At 42.2% G+C, this 21,234-nt stretch overlaps 1 protein-coding gene across 1 annotated transcript in view; it reads left to right on the forward strand.

Moving 5' to 3' along the window:
* Nucleotides 1–21,234, forward strand: part of l(2)k09022 (HEAT repeat containing 1 homolog l(2)k09022) — a 341,532-nt gene that overhangs the window by 161,660 nt on the left and 158,638 nt on the right. The window contains exon 17 of the mRNA XM_071671810.1: nt 9,237–9,491. Within this exon, the coding sequence (XP_071527911.1) occupies nt 9,237–9,491 (255 nt within the window). The remainder of the gene's footprint in view (nt 1–9,236; nt 9,492–21,234) is intronic.

A 21,234-nucleotide genomic window follows, 5' to 3' on the forward strand; every position in this document is an offset into this window, starting at 1 on the left:
GTACAGTAGGGTTGAGGGTCAAGTCAATTGGGAGGTGAGTTTGAATGGAGAAAAACTGGAGGAAGTGAAGTGTTTTAGATATCTGGGAGTGGATCTGGCAGCGGATGGAACCATGGAAGCGGAAGTGGATCATAGGGTGGGGGAGGGGGCGAAAATTCTGGGAGCCTTGAAGAATGTGTGGAAGTCGAGAACATTATCTCGGAAAGCAAAAATGGGTATGTTTGAAGGAATAGTGGTTCCAACAATGTTGTATGGATACAAGGCGTGGGCTATGGATAGAGTTGTGCGCAGGAGGATGGATGTGCTGGAAATGAGATGTTTGAGGACAATGTGTGGTGTGAGATGGTTTGATCGAGTAAGTAACGTAAGGGTAAAAGAGATGTGTAGAAATAAAAAGAGTGTGGTTGAGAGAGCAGAAGAGGGTGTTTTGAAATGGTTTGGGCACATGGAGAGAATGAGTGAGGAAAGATTGACCAAGAGGATATATGTGTCGGAGGTGGAGGGAACGAGGAGAAGTGGGAGACCAGATTGGAGGTGGAAAGATGGAGTGAAAAAGATTTTGTGTGATCGGGGCCTGAACATGCAGGAGGGTGAAAGGAGGGCAAGGAATAGAGTGAATTGGATCAATGTGGTATACCGGGGTTGACGTGCTGTCAGTGGATTGAATCAGGGCATGTGAAGCGTCTGGGGTAAACCATGGAAAGCTGTGTAGGTATGTATATTTACGTGTGTGGACGTATTTATATACATGTGTATGGGGGTGGGTTGGACCATTTTTTTCGTCTGTTTCCTTGCGCTACCTCGCAAACGCGGGACACAGCGACAAAGCAAAAAATATATATATATATATATATATATATATATATATATATATATATATATGTATATATATATATATATATATATATATATATATATATATATATATAGGTGTTTGCTTTGAAGAATGTATGTGAGAAATACTTAGAAAAGCAAATGAATTTGTATGTAGCATTTATGGATCTGGAGAAGGCATATGATAGAGTTGATAGAGATGCTCTGTGGAAGGTATTAAGAATATATGGTGTAGGAGGCAAGTTGTTAGAAGCAGTGAAAAGTTTTTATCGAGGATGTAAGGCATGTGTACGTGTTGGAAGAGAAGAAAGTGATTGGTTCTCAGTGAATGTAGGTTTGCGACAGGGGTGTGTGATGTCTCCCTGGTTGTCTAATTTGTTTATGGATGGGGTTGTTAGGGAGGTGAATGCAAGAGTTTTGGAAAGAGGGGCAAGTATGAAGTCTGTTGGGGATGAGAGAGCTTGGGAAGTGAGTCAGTTGTTGTTTGCTGATGATACAGCGCTGGTGGCTGAGTCATGTGAGAAACTGCAGAAGCTGGTGACTGACTTTGGTAAAGTGTGTGAAAGAAGAAAGTTCAGAGTAAATGTGAATAAGAGCAAGGTAATTAGGTACAGTAGGGTTGAGGGTCAAGTGAATTGGGAGGTAAGTTTGAATGGAGAAAAACTGGAGGAAGTAAAGTGTTTTAGATATCTGGGTGTGGATCTGGCAGCGGATGGAACCATGGAAGTGGAAGTGGATCATAGGGTGGGGGAGGGTACGAAAATCCTGGGAGCCTTGAAGAATGTGTGGAAGTCGAGAACATTATCTCGGAAAGCAAAATGGGTATGTTTGAAGGAATAGTGGTTCCAACAATGTTGTATGGTTGCGAGGCGTGGGCTATGGATAGAGTTGTGCGCAGGCGGATGGATGTGCTGGAAATGGGATGTTTGAGGACAATGTGTGGTGTGTGGTGGTTTGATTGAGTAAGTAACGTAAGGGTAAGAGAGATATGTAGAAATAAAAAGAGCGTGGTTGAGAGAGCAGAAGAGGGTGTTTTGAAATGGTTTGGGCACATGGAGAGAATGAGTGAGGAAAGATTGACCAAGAGGATTTATGTGTCAGAGGTGGAGGGAACGAGGAGAAGTGGGAGACCAAACTTTAGGTGGAAAGATTGAGTGAAAAAGATTTTGTGTGATCGGGGCCTGAACATGCAGGAGGGTGAAAGGCGGGCAAGGAATAGAGTGAATTGGAGCGATGTGGTATACCGGGGTTGACGTGCTGTCAGTGGATTGAATCAGGGCATGTGAAGCGTCTGGGGTAAACCATGGAAAGCTGTGTAGGTATGTATATTTGCGTGTGTGGACGTATGTATATACATGTGTATGGGGGTGGGTTGGGCCATTTCTTTCGTCTGTTTCCTTGCGCTGCCTCATTTCATTTCAAGCTAGAAGTTTCAGTTTTCTAAATTGTTTCTTACATTTTTCATATGTATATACATGTATGTGTGTGTGTGTGTGTATATGTGCGTATGTATGTGTATGTGTGTGTATATATATATATAAATTTTTTTTTTTTTTATACTTTGTCGCTGTCTCCCGCGTTTGCGAGGTAGCGCAAGGAAACAGACGAAAGAAATGGTCCAACCCCCCCCCCCATACACATGTATATATATATATATATATATATATATATATATATATATATATTATCCCTGGGGATAGGGGTGAAAGAATACTTCCCACGCATTCCTCGCGTGTCGTAGAAGGCGACTAGAGGGGACGGGAGCGGGGGGCCAGAAATCCTCCCCTCCTTGTATTTTTTTAACTTTCTAAAATGGGAAACAGAAGAAGGAGTCACGCGGGGAGTGCTCATCCTCCTCGAAGGCTCAGATTGGGGTGCCTAAATGTGTGTGGATGTAACCAAGATGTGAAAAAAGGAGAGATAGGTAGTATGTTTGAGGAAAGGAACCTGGATGTTTTGGCTCTGAGTGAAACGAAGCTCAAGGGTAAAGGGGAAGAGTGGTTTGGGAATGTCTTGGGAGTAAAGTCAGGGGTTAGTGAGAGGACAAGAGCAAGGGAAGGTGTAGCAGTACTCCTGAAACAGGAGTTGTGGGAGTATGTGATAGAATGTAAGAAAGTAAATTCTCGATTAATATGGGTAAAACTGAAAGTTGATGGAGAGAGATGGGTGATTATTGGTGCATATGCACCTGGGCATGAGAAGAAAGATCAAGAGAGGCAAGTGTTTTGGGAGCAGCTGAATGAGTGTGTTAGTGGTTTTGATGCACGAGACCGGGTTATAGTGATGGGTGATTTGAATGCAAAGGTGAGTAATGTGGCAGTTGAGGGAATAATTGGTATACATGGGGTGTTCAGTGTTGTAAATGGAAATGGTGAAGAGCTTGTAGATTTATGTGCTGAAAAAGGACTGATGATTGGGAATACCTGGTTTAAAAAGCGAGATATACTTTTTTTTTTTTTTGTCGCTGTCTCCCGTGTTTGCGAGGTAGCGCAAGGAAACAGACGAAAGAAATGGCCGAACCCACCCCCATACACATGCCTTGATTCAATCCACTGACAGCACGTCAACCCCGGTATACCACATCGCTCCAATTCACTCTATTCCTTGCCCTCCTTTCACCCTCCTGCATGTTCAGGCCCCGATCACACAAAATCTTTTTCACTCCATCTTTCCACCTCCAATTTGGTCTCCCTCTTCTCCTCGTTCCCTCCACCTCCGACACATATATCCTCTTGGTCAATCTTTCCTCACTCATTCTCTCCATGTGACCAAACCATTTCAAAACACCCTCTTCTGCTCTCTCAACCACGCTCTTTTTATTTCCACACATCTCTCTTACCCTTACGTTACTTACTCGATCAAACCACCTCACACCACACATTGTCCTCAAACATCTCATTTCCAGCACATCCATCCTCCTGCGCACAACTCTATCCATAGTCCACGCGTCGCAACCATACAACATTGTTGGAACCACTATTCCTTCAAACATACCCATTTTTGCTTTCCGAGATAATGTTCTCGACTTCCACACATTCTTCAAGGCTCCCAGAATTTTCGCCCCCTCCCCCACCCTATGATCCACTTCCGCTTCCATGGTTCCATCCGCTGCCAGATCCACTCCCAGATATCTAAAACACTTCACTTCCTCCAGTTTTTCTCCATTCAAACTCACCTCCCAATTGAATTGACCCTCAACCCTACTGTACCTAATAACCTTGCTCTTATTCACATTTACTCTTAACTTTCTTCTTTCACACACTTTACCAAACTCAGTCACCAGCTTCTGCAGTTTCTCACATGACTCAGCCACCAGCGCTGTATCATCAGCGAACAACAACTGACTCACTTCCCAAGCTCTCTCATCCCCAACAGACTTCATACTTGCCCCTCTTTCCAAAACTCTTGCATTCACCTCCCTAACAACCCCATCCATAAACAAATTAAACAACCATGGAGACATCACACAGATATACATAAGTATACTTATGTAAGTAGGAGAGATGGCCAGAGAGCGTTATTGGATTACGTGTTAATTGACAGGCGAGCGAAAGAGAGACTTTTGGATGTTAATGTGCTGAGAGGTGCAACTGGAGGGATGTCTGATCATTATCTTGTGGAGGCTAAGGTGAAGATTTGTATGGATTTTCAGAAAAGAAGAGTGAATGTTGGGGTGAAGAGGGTGGCGAGAGTAAGTGAGCTTGGGAAGGAGACTTGTGTGAGGAAGTACCAGGAGAGACTGAGTACAGAATGGAAAAAGGTGAGAACAATAGAAGTAAGGGGAGTGGGGGAGGAATGGGATGTATTTAGGGAATCAGTGATGGATTGCGCAAAAGATGCTTGTGGCATGAGAAGAGTGGGAGGTGGGTTGATTAGAAAGGGTAGTGAGTGGTGGGATGAAGAAGTAAGAGTATTAGTGAAAGAGAAGAGAGAGGCATTTGGACGACTTTTGCAGGGAAAAAATGCAATTGAGTGGGAGATGTAGAAAAGAAAGAGACAGGAGGTCAAGAGAAAGGTGCAAGAGGTGAAAAAAAGGGCAAATGAGAGTTGGGGTGAGAGAGTATCATTAAATTTTAGGGAGAATAAAAAGATGTTCTGGAAGGAGGTAAATAAAGTGTGTAAGACAAGGGAGCAAATGGGAACTTCAGTGAAGGGCGCAAATGGGGAGGTGATAACAAGTAGTGGTGATGTGAGAAGGAGATGGAGTGAGTATTTTGAAGGTTTGTTGAATGTGTTTGATGATAGAGTGGCAGATATAGGGTGTTTTGGTCGAGGTGGTGTGCAAAGTGAGAGGGTTAGGGAAAATGATTTGGTATACAGAGAAGATGTAGTAAAAGCTTTGCGGAAGATGAAAGCTGGCAAGGCAGCAGGTTTGGATGGTATTGCAGTGGAATTTATTAAAAAAGGGGGTGACTGTATTGTTGACTGGTTGGTAAGGTTATTTAATGTATGTATGACTCATGGTGAGGTGCCTGAGGATTGGCGGAATGCGTGCATAGTGCCATTGTACAAAGGCATATGTTAAGATGTATTTATTTATTTTGCTTTGTCGCTGTCTCCCGCGTTACCAAGGTAGCGCAAGGAAACAGACGAAAGAATGGCCCAACCCACCATCATACACATGTATATACATACATGTCCACACACACAAATATACATACCTATACATCTTAATTTACACATATATATACACACACACACACATATACATATATACACATGTACATAATTCATAGTCTGCCTTTATTTATTCCCATTGCCACCTTGCCACACATGTAATAACAATCCCCTCCCCCCTCATATGTGCGGGGTAGCCCTAGGAAAAGACAACAAAGGCCCCGTTCATTCACACTCAGTTCATTCACATTCACTCTCTCTCTAGCTCTCATGTAATAATGCACCGAAACCACAGCTCCCTTTCCACATCCAGGCCCCACACAACTTTCCATGGTTTACCTCAGATGCTTCACATGCCCTGGTTCTATCCATTGACAGCACGTAGACCCCGATATACCACATTGTTCCAATTCACTCTATTCCTTGCACGCCTTTCACCCTCCTGCATGTTTAGGCCCCAGTCACTCAAAATCTTTTTCACTCCATCTTTCCACCTCCAATTTGGTCTCCCACTTCTCCTCGTTCCCTCCACCTACAACACATATATCCTCTTGGTCAATCTTTCCTCACTCATTCTCTCCATGTGACCAAACCATTTCAAAACACCTCTTCTGCTCTCTCAACCACACTCTTTTTATTTCCACACATCTCTCTTACCCTTACATTACTTACTCGATCAAACCACCTCACACCACATATTGTCCTCAAACATCTCATTTCCAGCACATCCACCCTCCTGAGCACAGCCCTATCCATAGCCCACGCCTCGCAACCATACAACATTGTTGGAACCATCATTCCTTCAAACATACCCATTTTTGCTTTCCGAGATAATGTTCTCAACTTCCAAACATTCTTCAAGGCTCCCAGAACTTTCGCCCCTTCCCCCACCCTATGATTAACTTCCGCTTCCATGGTTCCATCCGCTGCCAGATCCACTCCCAGATATCTAAAACACTTTACTTCCTCCCGTTTTTCTCCATTCAAACTTACCTCCCAATTGACTTGACCCTCAACCTTACTGTACCTAATAACCTTGCTCTTATTCACGTTTACTCTTAACTTTCTTCTTTCACACACTTTACCAAACTCAGTCACCAGCTTCTGCAGTTTCTCACATGAATCAGCCACCAGTGCTGTATCATCAGCGAACAACAACTGACTCACTTCCCAAGCTCTCTCATCCACAACAGACTGCATACTTGCCCCTCTTTCCAAAATTCATGCATTCACCTCCCTAACAACCCCATCCATAAACAAATTAAACAACCATGGAGACATCACACACCCCTGCCACAAACCTACATTCACTGAGAACCAATCACTTTCCTCTCTTCCTACACGTATACCTGCCTTACATCGTCGATAAAAACTTTTTACTGCTTCTAACAACTTGCCTCTCACACCATATATTCTTAATACCTTCCACAGAGCATCTCTATCAACTCTATCATATGCCTTCTCCAGATCCATAAATGCAACACACAAATCCATTTGCTTTTCCAAGTATTTCTCACATACATTCTTCAAAGCAAACACCTGATCCACACATCCTCTACCACTTCTGAAACCACACTGCTCTTCCCCAATCTGATGCTTTGTACATGCCTTCACCCTCTCAATCAATACCCTCCCATATAATTTACCAGGAATACTCAACAAACTTATACCTCTGTAATTTGAGCACTCACTCTTATCCCCTTTGCCTTTGTACAATGGCACTATGCAAGCATTATGCCAATCCTTAGGCACCTCACCATGAATCATACATACATTAAATAACCTTACCAACTAGTCAACAATAAAGTCACCCCCTTTTTTAATAAATTCCACTGCAATACTATCCAAACCTGCTGCCTTGCCGGCTTTCATCTTCCGCAAAACTTTTACTACCTCTTCTCTGTTTACCAAATCATTTTCCCTAACCCTCTCACTTTGCGCACCACCTCGACCAAAACACCCTATATCTGCCACTCTATCATCAAACACATTCAACAAACCTTCAAAATACTCACTCCATCTCCATCTCACATCACCACTACTTGTTATCACCTCCCCATTAGCCCCCTTCACTGAAGTTCCCATTTGCTCCCTTGTCTTACGCACTTTATTTACCTCCTTCCAAAACATCTTTTTATTCTCCCTAAAATTTACTGATACTCTCTCACCCCAACTCTCATTTGCCCTCTTTTTCACCTCTTGCACCTTTCTCTTTACCTCCTGCCTCTTTCTTTTATACATCTCCCACTCATTTGCATTTTTTCCCTGCAAAAATTGTCCAAATGCCTGTCTCTTCTCTTTCACTAATAATCTTACTTCTTCAGCTCACCACTCACTATCCTTTCTAATCAACCCACCTCCCACACTTCTCATGCCACAAGCATCTTTTGCACAAGCTATCACTGCTTCCCTGAATACGTCCCATTCCTCCCCCACTCCCCTTATCTCCTTTGTTCTCACCTTTTTCCATTCTGTTCTCAGTCTCTCCTGGTACTTCCTCACACAAGTCTCCTTCCCAATCTCACTTACACTCACCACTCTCTTCACCCCAACATTCTCTCTTTTTTTCTGGAAACCCCTACAGATCTTCACCTTTGCCTCCACAAGATAATGATCAGACATCCCTCCAGTTGCACCTCTCAGCACATTAACATCCAAAAGTCTCTCTTTCGCGCACCTATCAATTAACACATAATCCAATAACACTCTCTGGCCATCTCTCCTACTTACATACGTATACTTATGTATATCTCGCTTTTTAAACCAGGTATTCGCAATCACCAGGCCTTTTTCAGCACATAAATCTTCAAGCTCTTCACCATTTCCATTTACAACACTGAACACCCCATGTATACCAATTATTCCCTCAACTGCCACATTACTCAACTTTGCATCCAAATCACCCATCACTATAACCCGATCTTGTGCATCAAAACCACTAACACACTCATTCAGCTGCTCCCAAAACACTTGCCTCTCATGATCTTTCTTATGCCCAGGTGCATATGCACCAATAATCACCCATCTCTCTCCATCAACTTTCAGTTTTACCCATATCAATCTAGAGTTTACTTTCTTTCACTCTTATCACATACTCCCACAACTCCTGTTTCAGGAGTACTGCTACTCCTACTCTTGTCCTCTCACTAACCCTTGACTTTACTCCCAAGACATTCTCAAACCACTCTTCCTCTTTACCCTTGAGCTTCGTTTCACTCATAGGCAAAACATCCAGGTTCCTTTCCTCAAACATACAACCTATCTCTCCTTTTTTCTCATCTTGGTTACATCCACAAACATTTATACACCCCAATCTGAGCCTTCGAGGAGGATGAGCACTCCCTGCGTGACTCCTTCTTCTGTATCCCCTTTTAGAAAGTCAAAATACAAGTAGGGGAGGGTTTCTGGCCCCCCACTCCCGTCCCCTTTAGTCGCCTTATACGACACGTGAGGAATGTGTGGGAAGTATTCTTTCTCCCCTATGCCTATATGTATAGGTATGTATATTTGCATGTGTGGATGTGTATGTATATACATGTGTATGTGGGAGGGTCGGGCCATTCTTTCGTGTGTTTCCTTGTGCTACCTTGCTAACGCAGGAAACCGCAACAAAGTATAGTAGATGAAATAAATAATTATTTATCAGTTAAGGTGTGGCCTTGATGTGAACTTTTGTCTTTGACTGGAGTCTTAAAAAAAGTTATTTTCTCTTTCTCAGACTCTTTAAGTAAGTCCTTAATATCTTGTACTGTTTTATTTCTCAGGTTTAATTCTTTGTATTTCAGGCTGTGTTGCTTAATTTACTTCCTGTGGCTGACAACATTCTCACAAAAATTCATGATATTAAAGAAGATTCCAAGCTTGATTGTACAGCCTCATTATCACTGTATTACATTTTACGACGATTTTCACCCAGTACCTCAGAAGTCTTGGAAAGTGAGGATGGATGGCAACTTTTCAATAAGGCTATCACTTGTTCCAAACAAGTCTTGGATCTCCCTGTAGGTTTTGTATCACCACAAAGTATTTTGATGAATCAGGTGAGTGCTTCTCTTTGGATTATTCTTAGTGGAAATGATTATCTCTTTAAGTATTAGCTGTAATTGAGGAAAATCTGCAGAAAAAGTTCCTTTTACGCATCTAGTTAACTTTTATGTGAATCCAAATTGCCCATTCACACCTCTTTAACAAGAAGAAATGCTTCCATTATTCTTGATCCCATATCATACCTCTGGCTTCTGCATTTGAAATATCTCAAGGTTTTTCATAGGGCTAAAATATTTACTTATGAAAGATTGTGGATGATTAGGGAGAAAGAACTCTATTTATGAGACTTTGTGTTCCTGTCCATGACATTTATAATTCTCTCATCAGTCATTCTTTGCCGCCTTCTGTGGCTTTCCATCATTTCCCGATCAGCATTCTGTATTTTGTTATTTCTTCTTTCTTATTGCTTGCTTTTTTTTTCCATGACCTTTTCACCCACTGTTAGCTATCTCTTGGTTTCTTATGCTTTGCCGTTTTGCTTTTAGGTTGGGAGTAGCCCAGTCAGTTATTTGACTTATTTTCTCATAGAGTATTTATGTAGTTGCCTTAGGTTTATGGCTGTTGAAGCTCTCATTGCAGTTTGTGTTTAAAATCCTTTTGGTGAACATTTTCTAGTTTGATTCTTCACAATGAAATCCATGTCACATCACTTGCTGATGTCCTCAGTTGTTACACCATGCTCATGTTTATTTATTTCAGACTGTATGCTGTCATGGTTTCTATGATGCTGCGATCCAGTATGCTTGCATCGTTGACTTCTGTAACTGAAAATAGTGCCATGATATTTTTAGAGAGTAGATCTATCATATTGTTCCTTTTTGTCTTTCTGTGGTTTACTTGTGCAAGATTTGAGTGAGTCTTTCATCTGCTGATCCAGTTTTCTTTTCATTGTATCTGTATCGACATCCATATTCTACTCCTTTTTCCTACCATTCAATAAGATGGATGTTAGTCACCAGGCCATATAGTCATTGGGTCAAGTTTGTGCAACCCTTTCATTATTTCTTCAGCTCTTGGTGATAATTGTTTCATGTCATTAACTTGGTTTTTGATAGTCTTTATGAAAGAAAGAGAAAGTATCTCTGAAGAGATTTAGCCAAAAGGGCAGTGGTACCACAAAGTGCTCACCACACGTCTTGTGTGATAAAGAAGACTATTCTTCTAAGCTGCCACCTTTGTTACATAATGATTTATCCTTGGTTTATTTTTGACTGATTATAACCACATTTCGGGATTGTTCATGTTTTTGAAATCATTCTATGCATGTTTCATATTTCTCCTTGCAGTATCCTGAGTAGTCACTTTAGCTTCCTGGTTGGTGTGTCATGTATTTTCGTCAGATTTATATGCCATGTTTCTTGGAATTCTTGAAGATTTGAAAATTTTGTATCTTCCTTGTTGAGAGGCTTTCAGGTTAACAAATTTGTTGCCATGCATAGATTATCATATACCTCCCTTTCTTTCTTCTTTTTGGGCTTTATAGTTCACTCTTTCAGCCTTTAATGGTTGTTCATATGCTTAATCCCATTGATTTTGTGCATGAAGTGCTTCTTGATTCTTCTACTTTTATTTGTTTATTTCGTTGATAACCATACAGCACACCAATATTTGATTTTCTTTTCTAGGTATATATTAAACACTTTCATCATTAGTTTTTGTCCAGTTTAGTGAAAACTCTCAAAATCATACCACTCATCATTTGGCTAGATAGTACTCATTTATGGTTACACCCAAATCGTTTATATATGTTTCACTGTCTTTCTTTCTCTTTTGGGCCTTTATATGGTGTCAGTGATGTCTTCTGACTTGTTCCATAGTTTATTTGCTCAAATTTATCTTCTTTAGATTCCTTCAGGTTCACTACTACCTATTTGTAGATTGTTTCTGAGTCTTTTTGCGTCACCTTTAGAGCAGCTTCCAATACAGTCACTTTCCTTACTCTTTTTTTGTCAGCTAAGCTCATTTCTTTGCTTTCTTTTACTTTCTGTCATTGTCTGATATTGTTGTTTAGAACATTGATGCTAGCATCATTCATTATGGAACCCCAAATAGAACATCTTCCTCATATATGTACTTGCTTGCTACTACTTTGAACTTTTTGGTTGTTAGAAATCCTTTAATCCATGTCCCTTTAATTCACTTCCCTATCATACCCTTATTGTGTTGTAAAGCAACTTCCTCCAGTAAAGTTATGTGGTTTTCTTTGTTATTTATTTATTTGTTTATTATACTTTGTCGCTGTCTCCTGCATTAGCGAGTTAGCACAAGGAAACAGACGAAAGAATGGCCCAACCCACCCACATACACATGTCTCTACATACACGTCCACATACTCACATATATATACCTATACATTTCAAAGTATACACATATATACATACACAGACATATACATTATATGTGTTAATTATTTCCCGTGTCTGTGAGGTAGCGCCAGGAAACAAACGAAGAGTGGCCCATTCACTCATATACACATACATACATACACATAAACACCTATGATGCAGCTATAGTGGCTGATTAGTGTGAGAAACTGCAGAATTTGGTGACAGTTTGGAAAAGTGTGTGAAAGGAGAAAGTTGAGAGTAAATGTGAATAAGAGCAAGGTTATTATATTAGGTTCAGTAGGGTTGAGGGACAAGTAAATTAGGATGTAAGTTTGAATGGAGAAAAATTTGAGGAGGTGGAGTGTTTTATAAGGCAACTAAAAGAGGAGAGAGTGGGGGGGCTGGAAATCCTCCCCTCCCATTTTTAGTTTTCCAAAAGAAGGAACACAGAAGGGGGCCAAGTGAGGATACTCCTTCAAAGGCTCACTCCTCTGTTCTTAATGCCACCTCGCTAATGTGGGAAATGGCGAATATGTATAAAAAAAAAAAACTTAACATATACACTTATACATGCATATACACAGACATATACATTTTTTTTTTTTTTTTTTTTTTTAACTATTCGCCATTTCCCGCGTTAGCGAGGTAGCGCTAAGAACAGAGGACTGGGCCTTTTTTGGAATATCCTCAACTGGCCCCCTCTGTTCCTTCTTTTGGAAAATTTAAAAAAAAAACGAGAGGGGAGGATTTCCAGCCCCCCCGCTCCCTCCCCTTTTAGTCGCCTTCTACGACACGCAGGGAATACGTGGGAAGTATTCTTAATCCCCTATCCCCAGGGATACAGTTCTAAGATGTATCAGGCTCTAAATTCTCAATAGCTTTACCACTGGTAATACCTTAGGGTATTACAGTGGAGGCAGTGCCTTATTTTACCTGCATGCTCAGAAATAGTTCTAAGATGTATCAGGCAAGTCAAGAGCTTTGGCACTATCAACACCAAACTGACCAGTATCAATACACTTTCAAATGTCAGAATTTACCACCATGCTGAAGCTCTTCTTCCCAAAAGCTCAAGATTCACTTAGGCACTTTCCACTTTTGCTTTGTCGCTGTCTCCCGTGATAGTGAGTTAGCGCAAGGAAACAGACGAAAGAAATGGCCCAACCCACCCACATACACATGTATATACATACATGTCCACACACGCAAATATACATACCTATACATCTCAATGTACACATATATATACACACACAGACGTATACATATATGCACATGTACATAACTCATACTGTCTGCCTTTATTTATTCCCATCGCCACCTCGCCACACATGGAATAACAACCCCCTCCCCCCTCATGTGTGCGGGGTAGCGCTAGGAAAAGACAACAAAGGCCCCATTCGTTCACACTCAGTCTCTAGCTGTCATATAATAATGCACCAAAACCACAGCTCCCTTTCCTTATCCAGGCCCCACAGAACTTTCCATGCCCTGGTTCAATCCATTGACAGCACGTCGACCGCGATATACCACATCGTTCCAATTCACTCTATTCCTTGCCTGCCTTTCACCCTCCTGCATGTTCAGGCTGCGATCACTCAAAATCTTTTTCACTCCATCTTTCCACCTCCAGTTTGGTCTCCTACTTCTCCTTGTTCCCTTCACCCCTGACACATATATCCTCTTGGTCAATCTTTCCTCAGTCATTCTCTCCATGTGACCAAGCCATTTCAAAACACCCCTCTTCTGCTCTCTCAACCATACTCTTTTTATTTCCACACATCTCTCTCACCCTTACATTACTTACTCGATCAAACCACCTCACACCACCTATTGTCCTCAAACATCTCATTTCCAGCACATCCACCCTCCTGCGTACAACTCTATCCATAGCCCATGCCTCACAACCATATAACATTGTTGGAACCACTGTTCCTTCAAACATACCCATTTTTGCTTTCCGAGATAATGTTCTCGACTTCCAAACATTCTTCAAGGCTCCCAGAATTTTTGCCCCCTCCCCCACCCTATGATTCACTTCTGCTTCCATGGTTCCATCCGCTGCCAGATCCACTCCCAGATATCTAAAACACTGTACTTCCTCCAGTTTTGCTCCATTCAAACTTACCTCCCAATTGACTTGACCCTCAACCCTACTGTACCTAATAACCTTGCTCTTGTTTACGTTTACTCTTAACTTTCTTCTTTCACACGCGTTACCAAACTCAGTCACCAGCTTCTGCAGTTTCTCACATGAATCAGCCACTAGCGCTGTATCATCAGCGAACAACAACTGACTCACTTCCCAAGCTCTCTCACCCACAACAGACTGCATACTTGCCCCTCTTTCCAAAACTCTTGCATTCACCTCCCTAACAACCCCATCCATAAACAAATTAAACAACCCTGGAGACATCACACACCCCTGCCGCAAACCTACATTCACTGAGAACCAATCACTTTCCTCTCTTCCTACACGTACACCTGCCTTACATCCTCGATAAAAACTTTTCACTGCTTCTAACAACTTGCCTCCCACACCATATATTCTTAATACCTTCCACAGAGCATCTCTATCAACTCTATCATATGGCATCTCCAGATCCGTAAATGCTACATACAAATCCATGTGCTTTTCTAAGTATTTCTCACATACATTCTTCAAAGCAAACACCTGATCCACACAACCTCAACCACTTCTGAAACCACACTGCTCTTCCCCAATCTGATGCTCTGTATCTGTCTTCACCCTCTCAATCAATACCCTCCCATATAATTTACCAGGAATACTCAGCAGACTTATACCTCTGTAATTTGAGCACTCACTCTTATCCCCTTTGCCTTTGTACAATGGCACTATGCAAGCATTCTGCCAATCCTCAGGCACCTCACCATGAATCATACAAACATTAAATAACCTTACCAACCAGTCAACAATACAGTCATCCCCTTTTTTAATAAATTCCACTGCAGTACCATCCAAACCTGCTGCCTTGCCAGCTTTCATCTTCTGCAAAGCTTTTACTACCTCTTCTCTGTTTACCAAATCATTTTCCCTAACCCTCTCACTTTGCACACCACCTCGACTAAAACACCCTATATCTGCCACTCTGTCATCAAACACATTCAACAAACCTTCAAAATACTCACTCCATCTTCTCACATCACCACTACTTGTTATCACCTCCCCATTTGCCCCCTTCACTGAAGTTCCCATTTGCTCCTTTGTCTTATGCACTTTTTTACCTCCTTCCAGAACATCTTTTTATTCTCCCTAAAATTTAATGATACTCTCTCACCCCAACTCTCATTTGCCCTCTTTTTCACCTCTTGCACCTTTCTTTTGACCTCCTGCCTCTTTCTTTTATACATCTCCCACTCATTTGCTTTTTTTCCCCTGCAAAAATCGTCCAAATGCCTCTCTCTTCTCTTTCACTTATAATCTTACTTCTTCATCCCACCACTCACTACCCTTTCTAATCAACCCACCTCCCACGCTTCTCATGCCACAAGCATCTTTTGCGCAAGCCATCACTGCTTCCCTAAATACATCCCATTCCTCCCCCACTCCCCTTACCTCCTTTGCTCTCACCTTTTTCCATTCTGTACTCAGTCTCTCCTGGTACTTCCTCACACAAGTCTCCTTCCCAAGCTTACTTACTCTCACCACTCTCTTCACCCCAACATTCTCTCTTCTTTTCTGAAAACCCCTACAAATCTTCACTTCGCCTCCACAAGATAATGATCAGACATCCCTTCAGTTGTACCTCTCAGCACATTAACATCCAAAAGTCTCTCTTTCGTGCGCCTGTCAATTAACACATAATCCAATAATGCTCTTTGGCCATCTTTCCTACTTACATACGTATACTTATGTATATCTCGCTTTTTAAACCAGGTATTCCCAATCACCAGTCCTTTCTCAGCACACAAATTCTCAAGCTCTTCACCATTTCCATTTACAACACTGAACACCCCATGTATACCAATTATTCCCTCAACTGCCACATTACTCACCTTTGCATTCAAATCACCCATCACTATAACCCGGTCTTGTGCACCAAAACCACTAACACACTCATTCAGCTGCTCCCAAAACACTTGCCTCTCATGATCTTTCTTCTCATGCCCAAGTGCATATGCACCAATAATCACCAACCTCTCTTCATCAACTTTCACATATACACATATATACATATTCATGGTTGTGAGGCATGGGCTATAGATAGGGTTGTGCATTACACATGACAGCTAGGGACTGAGTGTGAATGAATGTGGCCTTTGTTGTCTTTTCCTAGCACTACCTTGCACGCGCGCGTGGGAGGGGGATGGCATTTTATGTGTGGTGGGATGACAATGGAATGGATGAAGGCATCATGTATGAATATGTACATGTAGTAGAAAGCGACTAGAGGGGACGGGAGCGGGGGGCCAGAAATCCTCCCCTCCTTGTATTAACTTTCTAAAATGGGAAACAGAAGAAGGAGTCACGCGGGGAGTGCTCATCCTCCTCGAAGGCTCAGAGTGGGGTGCCTAAATGTGTGTGGATGTAACCAAGATGTAAAAAAAGGAGAGATAGGTAGTATGTTTGAGGAAAGGAACCTGGATGTTTTGGCTCTGAGTGAAACGAAGCTCAAGGGTAAAGGGGAAGAGTGGTTTGGGAATGTCTTGGGAGTAAAGTCAGGGGTTAGTGAGAGGACAAGAGCAAGGGAAGGAGTAGCAATACTCCTGAAACAGGAGTTGTGGGAGTATGTGATAGAGTGTAAGAAAGTAAATTCTCGATTGATATGGGTAAAACTGAAAGTTGATGGAGAGAGGTGGGTGATTATTGGTGCATATGCACCTGGGCATGAGAAGAAAGATCAAGAGAGGCAAGTGTTTTGGGAGCAGCTGAATGAGTGTGTTAGTGGTTTTGATGCACGAGACCGGGTTATAGTGATGGGTGATTTGAATGCAAAGGTGAGTAATGTGGCAGTTGAGGGAATAATTGGTATACATGGGGTGTTCAGTGTTGTAAATGGAAATGGTGAAGAGCTTGTAGATTTATGTGCTGAAAAAGGACTGATGATTGGGAATACCTGGTTTAAAAAGCGAGATATACATAAGTATACTTATGTAAGTAGGAGAGATGGCCAGAGAGCGTTATTGGATTACGTGTTAATTGACAGGCGTGCGAAAGAGAGACTTTTGGATGTTAATGTGCTGAGAGGTGCAACTGGAGGGATGTCTGATCATTATCTTGTGGAGGCTAAGGTGAAGATTTGTATGGGTTTTCAGAAAAGAAGAGTGAATGTTGGGGTGAAGAGGGTGGTGAGAGTAAGTGAGCTTGAGAAGGAGACCTGTGTGAGGAAGTACCAGGAGAGACTGAGTACAGAATGGAAAAAGGTGAGAACAATGGAAGCAAGGGGAGTGGGGGAGGAATGGGATGTATTTAGGGAATCAGTGATGGATTGCGCAAAAGATGCTTGTGGCATGAGAAGAGTGGGAGGTGGATTGATTAGAAAGGGTAGTGAGTGGTGGGATGAAGAAGTAAGAGTATTAGTGAAAGAGAAGAGAGAGGCATTTGGACGATTTTTGCAGGGAAAAAATGCAATTGAGTGGGAGATGTATAAAAGAAAGAGACAGGAGGTCAAGAGAAAGGTGCAAGAGGTGAAAAAAAGGGCAAATGAGAGTTGGGGTGAGAGAGTATCATTAAATTTTAGGGAGAATAAAAAGATGTTCTGGAAGGAGGTAAATAAAGTGCGTAAGACAAGGGAGCAAATGGGAACTTCAGTGAAGGGCGCAAATGGGGAGGTGATAACAAGTAGTGGTGATGTGAGAAGGAGATGGAGTGAGTATTTTGAAGGTTTGTTGAATGTGTTTGATGATAGAGTGGCAGATATAGGGTGTTTTGGTCGAGGTGGTGTGCAAAGTGAGAGGGTTAGGGAAAATGATTTGGTAAACAGAGAAGAGGTAGTGAAAGCTTTGCGGAAGATGAAAGCCGGCAAGGCAGCAGGTTTGGATGGTATTGCAGTGGAATTTATTAAAAAAGGGGGTGACTGTATTGTTGACTGGTTGGTAAGGTTATTTAATGTATGTATGACTCATGGTGAGGTGCCTGAGGATTGGCGGAATGCGTGCATAGTGCCATTGTACAAAGGCAAAGGGGATAAGAGTCAGTGCTCAAATTACAGAGGTATAAGTTTGTTGAGTATTCCTGGTAAATTATATGGGAGGGTATTGATTGAGAGGGTGAAGGCATGTACAGAGCATCAGATTGGGGAAGAGCAGTGTGGTTTCAGAAGTGGTAGAGGATGTGTGGATCAGGTGTTTGCTTTGAAGAATGTATGTGAGAAATACTTAGAAAAGCAAATGGATTTGTATGTAGCATTTATGGATCTGGAGAAGGCATATGATAGAGTTGATAGAGATGCTCTGTGGAAGGTATTAAGAATATATGGTGTGGGAGGAAAGTTGTTAGAAGCAGTGAAAAGTTTTTATCGAGGATGTAAGGCATGTGTACGTGTAGGAAGAGAGGAAAGTGATTGGTTCTCAGTGAATGTAGGTTTGTGGCAGGGGTGTGTGATGTCTCCATGGTTGTTTAATTTGTTTATGGATTGGGTTGTTAGGGAGGTAAATGCAAGAGTTTTGGAAAGAGGGGCAAGTATGAAGTCTGTTGGGGATGAGAGAGCTTGGGAAGTGAGTCAGTTGTTGTTCGCTGATGATACAGCGCTGGTGGCTGATTCATGTGAGAAACTGCAGAAGCTGGTGACTGAGTTTGGTAAAGTGTGTGGAAGAAGAAAGTTAAGAGTAAATGTGAATAAGAGCAAGGTTATTAGGTACAGTAGGGTTGAGGGTCAAGTCAATTGGGAGGTGAGTTTGAATGGAGAAAAACTGGAGGAAGTGAAGTGTTTTAGATATCTGGGAGTGGATCTGGCAGCAGATGGAACCATGGAAGCGGAAGTGGATCATAGGGTGGGGGAGGGGGCGAAAATTCTGGGGGCCTTGAAGAATGTGTGGAAGTCGAGAACATTATCTCGAAAAGCAAAAATGGGTATGTTTGAAGGAATAGTGGTTCCAACAATGTTGTATGGTTGCGAGGCGTGGGCTATGGATAGAGTTGTGCGCAGGAGGATGGATGTGCTGGAAATGAGATGTTTGAGGACAATGTGTGGTGTGAGGTGGTTTGATCGAGTGAGTAACGTAAGGGTAAGAGAGATGTGTGGAAATAAAAAGAGCGTGGTTGAGAGAGCAGAAGAGAGTGTTTTGAAGTGGTTTGGGCACATGGAGAGGATGAGTGAGGAAAGATTGACCAAGAGGATATATGTGTTGGAGGTGGAGGGAGCAAGGAGAAGAGGGAGACCAAATTGGAGGTGGAAAGATGGAGTGAAAAAGATTTTGTGTGATCGGGGCCTGAACATGCAGGAGGGTGAAAGGAGGGCAAGGAATAGAGTGAATTGGAGCGATGTGGTATACCGGGGTTGACGTGCTGTCAGTGGATTGAATCAAGGCATGTGAAGCGTCTGGGGTAAACCATGGAAAGCTGTGTAGGTATGTATATTTGCGTGTGTGGACGTATGTATATACATGTGTATGGGGGGGGTTGGGCCATTTCTTTCGTCTGTTTCCTTGCGCTACCTCGCAAACGCGGGAGACAGCGACAAAGTATAAAAAAAAAAAAAAAAGTAGTATATGTATGTATATGTCTGTGTATAGGTATGTATATGTGTGTGTGTGGGCATTTATGTATATAGATGTGTATGTGGGTAGGTTTGGCCGTTCTTTCGTCTGTTTCCTTGTGCTACCTCTGTGATGCGGCGGACAGTGACAAAGTAGGATTTTTTTTTTTTTTTTTTTTTTTTTGCTTTGTCGCTGTCTCCCGCGTTTGCGAGGTAGCGCAAGGAAACAGACGAAAGAAATGGCCCAACCCACCCCCATACACATGTGTATACATACGTCCACACACGCAAATATATATACCTACACATCTTTCCATGGTTTACCCCAGACGCTTCACATGCCCTGATTCAATCCACTGACAGCACATCAACCCCGGTATACCACATCCATCCAATTCACTCTATTCCTTGCCCTCCTTTCACCCTCCTGCATGTTCAGGCCCCAATCACACAAAATCTTTTTCACTCCATCTTTCCACCTCCAATTTGGTCTCCCACTTCTCCTCGTTCCCTCCACCTCCGACACATATATCCTGTTGGTCAATCTTTCCTCACTCATTCTCTCCATGTGCCCAAACCATTTCAAAACACCCTCTTCTGCTCTCTCAACCACGCTCTTTTTATTTCTACACATCTCTCTTACCCTTACGTTACTTACTCGATCAAACCACCTCACACCACACATTGTCCTCAGACATCTCATTTCCAGCACATCCATCCTCCTGCGCACAACTCTATCCATAGCCCACGCCTCGCAACCATACAACATTGTTGGAACCACTATTCCTTCAAACATACCCATTTTTGCTTTCCGAGATAATGTTCTCTACTTCCACACATTCTTCAAGGCTCCCAGAATTTTCGCCCCCTCCCCCACCCTGTGATCCACTTCCGCTTCCATGGTTCCATCTGCTGCCAGATCCACTCCCAGATATCTAAAACACTTCACTTCCTCCAGTTTTTCTCCATTCAAACTCACCTCCCAATTGACTTGACCCTCAACCCTACTGTACCTAATAACCTTGCTCTTATTCACATTTACTCTTAACTTTCTTCTTTCACACTCTTTACCAAACTCAGTCACCAGCTTCTGCAGTTTCTCACATGAATCAGCCACCAGCGCTGTATCATCAGCGAACAACAACTGACTCACTTCCCAAGCTCTCTCATCCCCAACAGACTTCATACTTGCCCCTCTTTCCAAAACTCTTGCATTCACCTCCCTAACAACCCCATCCATAAACAAATTAAACAACCATGGAGACATCACACACCCCTGCTGCAAACCTACATTCACTGAGAACCAATCACTTTCCTCGCTTCCTACACGTACACATGCCTTACATCCTCGATAAAAACTTTCCACTGCTTCTAACAACTTGCCTCCCACACCATATATTCTTAATACCTTCCACAGAGCATCTCTATCAACTCTATCATATGCCTTCTCCAGATCTATAAATGCTACATACAAATCCATTTGCTTTTCTAAGTATTTCTCACATACATTCTTCAAAGCAAACACCTGATCCACACATCCTCTACCACTTCTGAAATATGATAAATAACATATTCATATTTGCTTGTTTTCATCCATTCTTGGCACTACCCCTTTCTAAATAGCATTGCTACCCCCAGCTTCACTTTCCTTTGTAACTTTTTTTTTTTTTCAGAATCAAGAAATGCAGTGTCTTCTCTTTGCATTAAACCTTTATTTGTATTTTCTAATGGACTAATTATGTGGTTTGTAT

Source organism: Panulirus ornatus, chromosome 17 (genome assembly GCF_036320965.1).
Source record: "Panulirus ornatus isolate Po-2019 chromosome 17, ASM3632096v1, whole genome shotgun sequence".
NCBI lineage: Eukaryota > Metazoa > Arthropoda > Malacostraca > Decapoda > Palinuridae > Panulirus > Panulirus ornatus.